The 8193-nt window shown below is 42.7% G+C and overlaps 1 protein-coding gene across 4 annotated transcripts in view; it reads right to left on the reverse strand.

The window, feature by feature from the left end:
- Positions 1 to 6826, reverse strand: part of tfcp2l1 (transcription factor CP2-like 1) — a 63815-nt gene extending 56989 nt beyond the window's left edge. For 2 of the 4 annotated variants that reach the window (XM_063048552.1, XM_063048551.1), the window contains exon 1: positions 6452 to 6826. In XM_063048552.1, coding sequence (XP_062904622.1) covers positions 6452 to 6519 — 68 coding nt within the window. In that variant the 5' untranslated portion in view covers positions 6520 to 6826. The remainder of the gene's footprint in view (positions 1 to 6451) is intronic. The other 2 variants (XM_063048556.1, XM_063048555.1) reach the window with 1 other exon arrangement.
- Positions 6827 to 8193: the final 1367 nt, after the last annotated feature.

Below are 8193 nucleotides of genomic sequence, written 5' to 3' on the forward strand. Positions count from 1 at the left end.
AAGCACTCATTCTCTAAGGTGGCAGTGTAACACTGACCAACATCAAAGATCCTCAGATAGGAAATTGAAGGAGTTTTGTGATGCTACATTTGAATACCCATTCACCCGTTGCTCTCTGAGCATCTTTTGACTCAGTTTTGTTACTATGTGAAGCAAAGGCAACAATCTTTCCAGATCCTTGTCCAGATTGATACTACAGAATGCCAACTCCACTGGTGAAGCTTCATACACCACACTGAGTACACAATAGCACACTGTATCATGGATAGATTCCTCAGACATCTCTCACAGCAATCATACACCTCTGCTACTCCTTTCTCTGCTGGTATGGACCACTTGTCTTCAAAACATAGTGAATAGCTTTCAATTCAATTACAAGATTTGGCAGAAACTTGCATTTAATTGGACCACACCAACAAACTTCTAGTGTGGTGGCATTCTAAGGCTATATATGTTTTTTTTTTGCTGATCATCCAAATGTCAGCTGAGAGTTACCATATAACTGACATACCTAGAAGACAGGATCCCAAAACTTTATGCCATAGAGCCGTACCACTACCCAAGGGGGTCTGTGGACCCCAGGTTGGAAACCCCTGCCCTAGAATGAGTGTTGCCCAGCCATTCGGTGCAGGTTTGATCAACATATTGAGCTTGTTCAACTCTTCCTCCCCCTAGTCATAGAATAGAATGGAACAGAACTTTAATGTCATTGCTTAAGGCAATGAGATTGTGGTGTCACTCCAGTTGTGCAAAATAGATATTTACAATACATGCAGTACCGTGTAATTTTTTTTTTAAATCCCATATTTACATGCAACAAGTGGCTTTGATAGTCCATAACACTCAGAAAGCCATTAGCAAGAATTACAGCAAGGAAATAGGCCCATTGACTCAATGCGTCCATGCCAATCAAGATGCCTACCTCAAATAGACCCATTTGTTTGAATTTACCCTATTTCCTTCCACTTGGGCATTCAGCACAAACAGTAATAGAAACATAGAAACATAGAAAATAGGTGCAGGAGTAGGCCATTCGGCCCTTCGAGCCTGCACCGCCATTTATTATGATCATGGCTGATCATCCAACTCAGAACCCCGCCCCAGCCTTCCCTCCATACCCCCTGACCCCCGTAGCCACAAGGGCCATATCTAACTCCCTCTTAAATATAGCCAATGAACTGGCCTCAACAGTTTCCTGTGGCAGAGAATTCCACAGATTCACCACTCTCTGTGTGAAGAAGTTTTTCCTAATCTCGGTCCTAAAAGGCTTCCCCTCTATCCTCAAACTGTGACCCCTCGTTCTGGACTTCCCCAACATCGGGAACAATCTTCCTGCATCTAGCCTGTCCAATCCCTTTAGGATCTTGTACGTTTCAATCAGGTCCCCCCTCAATCTTCTAAATTCCAACGAGTACAAGCCCAATTCATCCAGTCTTTCTTCATATGAAAGTCCTGCCATCCCAGGAATCAATCTGGTGAACCTTCTTTGTACTCCCTCTACGGCAAAGATGTCTTTCCTCAGATTAGGGGACCAAAACTGCACACAATACTCCAGGTGTGGTCTCACCAAGGCCTTGTACAACTGCAGTAGTACCTCCCTGCTCCTGTACTCGAATCCTCTCGCTATAAATGCCAGCATACCATTCGCCTTTTTCAGCGCCTGCTGTACCTGCATGCCCACTTTCAATGACTGGTGTATAATGAAACCCAGGTCTCGTTGCACCTCCCCTTTTCCTAATCGGTCACCATTCAGATAATAATCTGTTTTCCTATTTTTGCCACCAAAGTGGATAACTTCACATTTATCCACATTAAATTGCATCTGCCATGAATTTGCCCACTCACTCAACCTATCCAAGTCACCCTGCATCCTCTTCACTGCTAACACTGCCACCCAGCTTCGTGTCATCCGCAAACTTGAAGATGCTGCATTTAATTCCCTCATCCAAGTCATTAATATATATTGTAAACAACTGGGGTCCCAGCACTGAGCCTTGCGGTACCCCACTAGTCACCGCCTGCCATTCTGAAAAGGTCCCGTTTATTCCCACTCTTTGCTTCCTGTCTGCTAGCCAATTCTCCACCCACACCAATACCTTACCCCCAATACCGTGTGCTTTAAGTTTGCACACTAATCTCCTGTGTGGGACCTTGTCAAAAGCCTTTTGAAAATCCAAATATACCACATCCACTGGTTCTCCCCTATCCACTCTACTAGTTACATCCTCAAAAAATTCTATGAGTTTCGTCAGACATGATTTTCCTTTCACAAATCCATGCTGATTTTGTCCGATCATTTCACCGCTTTCCAAATGTGCTGTTATCACATCCTTGATAACTGACTCCAGCAGTTTCCCCACCACCGACGTTAGGCTAACCGGTCTATAATTCCCCGGTTTCTCTCTCCCTCCTCTTTTAAAAAGTGGGGTTACATTAGCCACCCTCCAATCCTCAGGAACTAGTCCAGAATCTATCGAGTTTTGAAAAATTATCACTAATGCATCCACTATTTCTTGGGCTACTTCTTTAAGCACTCTAGGATGCAGACCATCTGGCCCTGGGGATTTATCTGCCTTCAATCCCGTCCATTTACCTAACACCACTTCCCTACTAACATGTATTTCGCTCAGTTCCTCCATCCCACTGGACCCTCTGTCCCTTACTATTTCTGGAAGATTATTTATGTCCTCCTTAGTGAAGACAGAACCAAAGTAACTATTCAATTGGTCTGCCATGTCCTTGCTCCCCATAATCAATTCACCTGTTTCTGTCTGCAGGGGACCTACATTTGTCTTTACCAGTCTTTTCCTTTTTACATATCTATAAAAGCTTTTACAGTCCGTTTTTATGTTCCCTGCCAGTTTTCTCTCATAATCTTTTTTCCCCTTCCTAATTAAGCCCTTTGTCCTCCTCTGCTGAACTCTGAATTTCTCCCAGTCCTCAGGTGAGCCACTTTCTCTGGCTAATTTGTATGCTTCTTCTTTGGAATTGATACTATCCCTAATTTCTCTTGTCAGCCACGGGTGCACTACCTTCCTTGATTTATTCTTTTGCCAAACTGGGATGAACAATTGTTGTAGTTCATCCATGCAACCTTTAAATGCTTGCCATTGCATATCCACCATCAATCCTTTAAGTGTCATTTGCCAGTCTATCTTAGCTAATTCACGTCTCATACCTTCAAAGTTACCCCTCTTTAAGTTCAGAACCTTTGTTTCTGAATTAACTATGTCACTCTCCATCTTAATGAAGAATTCCACCATATTACGGTCACTCTTACCCAAGGGGCCTCTCACGACAAGATCGCTAATTAACCCTTCCTCATTGCTCAAAACCCAGTCTAGAATAGCCTGCTGTCTAGTTGGTTCCTCGACATGTTGGTTCAAAAAAACATCCCGCATACATTCCAAGAAATCCTCTTCCTCAGCACCTTTACCAATTTGGTTCACCCAGTCTACATGTAGATTGAAGTCACCCATTATAACTGCTGTTCCTTTATTGCACACATTTCTAATTTCCTGTTTAATACCATCTCCGACCTCACTACTACTGTTAGGTGGCCTGTACACAACTCCCACCAGCGTCTTCTGCCCCTTGGTGTTACACAGCTCTACCCATATCGATTCCACATCTTCCCGGCTTATGTCCTTCCTTTCTATTGCGTTAGTCTCTTCTTTAACCAGCAACGCCACCCCACCTCCCCTTCCTTCATGTCTATCCCTCCTGAATACTGAATATCCCTGAACGTTGAGCTCCCATCCCTGGTCACCCTGGAGCCATGTCTCTATGATCCCAACTATATCATAATCATTAGTAACAATCTGCACTTTCAATTCATCCACCTGTAGGATCTGTGCGCATCTTTTATTGGTCTATGTATTGCCCTGGACGTTTATCTAGTCCCAGTTGCAAAATACTTTACTTAAACATGTCCTTCCATTCCAAATCAATTTTCCCCAAACTTAGTGGGTCTGTTTGATGCTATGACTGATAGCTGGACTTTAAAAGAATAAGGAAATTAAAAGAGAGGAGGTTAGTGCAGAAAAGTAGCACCGAGGTAAAATTACAGCTGTGATCTTATTGAACGGCAGAGAAAATATGATGAGCCAGTGGATTAATTGAGATTCCTTATTTTATCATTGGAACTTATTTTTCAACCATTTGGAGAAACACTTAAAAGTGTTCGAAGCAGCTCCAATTTCTTTGCTTGTTGAACCTCAATGTATATGAAATTTTTGCAGAGGCAGGCAAACTGAAATAGCAAGCAGAAAACGCTAAAGAAAGATCCCGTAACCTTGGCCCATAATCACATAATCGGTGGTTGCACTGATGTACTGTATTGATGTCCTCATTTGCATTATTTTCTTCGGTAATTTATAGCCACTATGGGTCTTGCTGCACAAAATAACAAATTTCATGACACGGGCTAGTGATAGTGAGCCAGATTCGGAGTCTGTTCATATTCTCTCAACTTTAATTTTCATGCCGACTCATTTTCCATTAATACCACTAGTGGCAATACATACCATGTTAACATGTATTTTTGCTTCAGTGTTGTTGTACAAGTCTTTCTTGTGGTTTTCTGTATCAACGTTTCCCTGAACTAAGGTGACCTGGTGAATTGGATACAAATCTGACTTGATGGAGAGCGGTGGGAGGATGCTTTTGTGATTGGAAGTCTGTAACCTGTGGCATCCCTCGAGGGCCCATATATTAGTGAGTTGGACGTAGAGGCAGGTTTATGGATGACACAAGAGAGAGTGCTGCTCTCGACTGAAGGAAGGTACAGCAGGATACAAATCAGTTGGAAAGTTGGGTGGAGGATTGACGGGTGGAATTTAAACCTGACACATGCCAGTTTATACAGCTGCAGGTGGTGGGAGCAAATTTTGGTAGGACATGTACAGGAAATGAAAGAGCATTTAGGAACAAAGAGTTCAAATCCATCATTCCATGAAATTGTCAGCACAGATCAATAGGGTGGTGAAGATGGTGGACAACATGCTCACCTTCATAAATTGGGACACAATATTGCAATTTTAGAAAATATTGGTCTTGTTGGATTACTATGCAGAGTTCTGGTCACCGTGTTATAGAAATGACGCAGTTTCATTGGAGAATGCAAGGGAACTGCTTGGGTTGCAGGACTGTAGCAAATGGGGAGAGATTGCAAAGCTAGGTTTTCTTTTCCCCCATAGGAGGATGAGGAGGGAACAACCTGATAAAGCTACAGTATATATACACAATTATGAATAGGATATGAACAGCAAATTCTTTTCTTCATCTCTCCCTGTGAAAGCACAAACTTCATGAATACAGCCTTGAGATACACACACACACATAGACACCTCACACACGGAGACACCTCTTTTTCCCTTATTAGGGAACGACAGGGAGCCTGTGGTATGTTGAATTACTGGATAAATTAGTAGTCTTTGGGGTACTGCAAGTCCGTGTCTTTACTGCTGCTTTGCTGCACGCTTGAGTGCTTCAGTGGGGTTCTAACATTTAACTGTCCTTCATTTTTTGGGACATTCTGTTTTCGTGGATGTTTGTGAAGAAAAAGCATTTCAGAATGTATATTGCATACATTTCTCTGACATTAAATGTACCTTTGAATAATACAAGTGTAATTATATGAACGCAATATTATTAGTACAGACGCCTCCCAGTCAATACAATAACACAGAATTTCCACAAACAGTAGGCGTAATCCTAATTAATAAAACATAAAACATGTAAACATAACTAATACAAATATTTCAAACTAATAAAAATATTTCAACAACTCAACAGGTTCTGTACTTTTCATATCGCGACAACGTTCATTACAGTTGACAACCGCTTGCGTGGACAGCCTGCGGATCTTTTCCTCCCCAGAACAGAAATGTCTAATAGGAGAGGGCACAACTTGAAGGTGACTGAAGGGAAGTATAGGGGAGATGTCTGAAGTAGTTTTTTTTAAACACAGTGAGGCAAGTGCATGGAAAGCACTACCAGGTGTGGTGGTGAAGGTGAAGACATTTAGGCAAATGGAAAGGAAAAAAAAGCGAAGGGCTACGTGGGTTGGAAGGGTTAGATTGATTTTGGGGTCGGTTAAAAGGTCGCCTCAACATCGTGGGCCGAATGGCCTTTACTATGCAGTACACTTCTTCGTACTATGAAATTCTTTCCACGGCGCCTGACAACTTAATTCCACGACCACTCAACGCGAAGTAGAAAATGTCTCAACATAGAAACAACATATAAAAGTCTTTCACTTCTAAAATCCAAACCCTCCCACCGGCATCCTATCCCACACTATACAACTATCCGCAATTCCTATCCCTCAGTCTCTGGGATTACTTCTATTCTCCCTTTTGCAATATTTAATGGTCCAGGAGGTTGTTTTGAAACTTACTCTTGAACGCCGGCCTTTCCAAAGAAATCGTACTTGTTCAGGTTCACTTACCGAAGGTAGCTGTTGGTGCTGTGTTGTTGGTGATTATAAGTTTCGGGCTGCGTGTGCCAAAATAACATGCTGAAATAATCTCCACGCAGAGCGACCGAGACGAAGAGAACTCGGCAAATTAATTTCTCCCCGAGTCACACTCCAACGACCCCGGGAGCCGCTTATATCCCGCGAGTGACGTCAAGGTCAGATTTGTTACCGCAACTGACCCTCCTCTCGTGAAGCCAGTAGCTCCAACCCTATCACCGACCTTCTAACTTTTCACCTTTTAAATGCAACCTGATTACGCACTTTTTTTTTAAAAAGTGATTTGCAAAGAGCTGTGTCTCGCTAGGACAGTTTTCGGGAACGCAGAGACAGGGAGGAGTTGAGGTTTCGAGAGCTAGTCTCGAACACCCCGAGGGGAAGGTGGATGGGCAGGCCCTCGCTTCGCCAAGGTGACTCTCACAACCCAGTTTCACAAAGAGCACCAAACTCGCACTTGCGCAACTTTGTAGGGAAATCCCAAATTTACCCTCAAAACACACATCAAAGGGCATTTGATCGACTTCTGGAAGCAAAAAAGAAAATAGTGGAACATCAGCAAGCGTCATTTCTGATGGAAGGTTAGCTCAACCCACTGAATTTTCCTAACATTTTCGGATTTCAGAGTCAGGGTTTTAACAGCAGAAAACGAGCTCTTTGGCCCACTGCCTAGGCTGCCCTTTGACCTATTCATACCAATCCTATTTGCCTCAATTAAGACTATATCCTTCTATGCCTTGTTTACTTAAAGTGTCTTTCTAAATACCAAGTCATTTTCTTCCATTCCACTAACCCTGGTGCATGTCACAAGTCCCAGTTACGTGACACTGACACTAGGCACACAATCTCTGAAGAGTATTGAAAATGGCTGGGGTCATGCATCTTGTAAAGACACTGCCCAGAAGGCAGCAATTGCAAACCAATAAAGTAGATATATTTGCCAAACACAACCATGGTCATTGACAGACCATGATCACCTGTGTCATATGACACGCACATAACAAATGAACAAATATGGCCAGATCAGCTTTGGAGAAACCAGCCACAGACTAGGTGACTATTTTGCTGAGAACATGCATTCAGTCCAGAAGGGTGACCATTAGATATTGGTTCCCTGCCACTATAATTTTATGCCTCACTGCCAATCTGTCTGTGACCTCTTGCACATAACTTGGCTCAGATCATATAAATATAACAGCAAAGAAAGCACAACAGCACCTCTACTTCCTCAGCAGCCTCGGCACATCATCAAAAACCTTGGCAACCTTCTATAAATGTGTGGTGGAAAGTGTGCTCACTGGCCTGGTATGGGAACACTAGTGCCTTGAGTGGAAAATCCTAAAAAAGTACCCTCCCAGCCACTGAGCACATCTGCATGAAATGTTGCCGTAGAAAACCAGCATCAATCATCATAGATCTTCACCACCCAGGCCATACACTTTTCTCACTGGTGCCATCAGGTAGAAGGTACAATTGCCTCAGGACTCACACCAGCAGGTTCAAGAACAGTTACTACCCCTCAACCATCAGGCTCTTCAATAAAAGGGGATAACTACAGTCATTTAAGGACTCCTATATTGTTATTTCATGCTCATTATTTATTGCTATTTATGTCTACATTTGCACAGTTGTTTACAGATCCTGTTTACAGTTACTGTTCTATAGATTTGCTAAGTATGCCTGCGGAAAAAGAATCTCAGGGTTGTATGTTGTGACAT

Source organism: Mobula hypostoma, chromosome 5 (genome assembly GCF_963921235.1).
Source record: "Mobula hypostoma chromosome 5, sMobHyp1.1, whole genome shotgun sequence".
Taxonomy (NCBI): Eukaryota; Metazoa; Chordata; class Chondrichthyes; order Myliobatiformes; family Myliobatidae; genus Mobula; species Mobula hypostoma.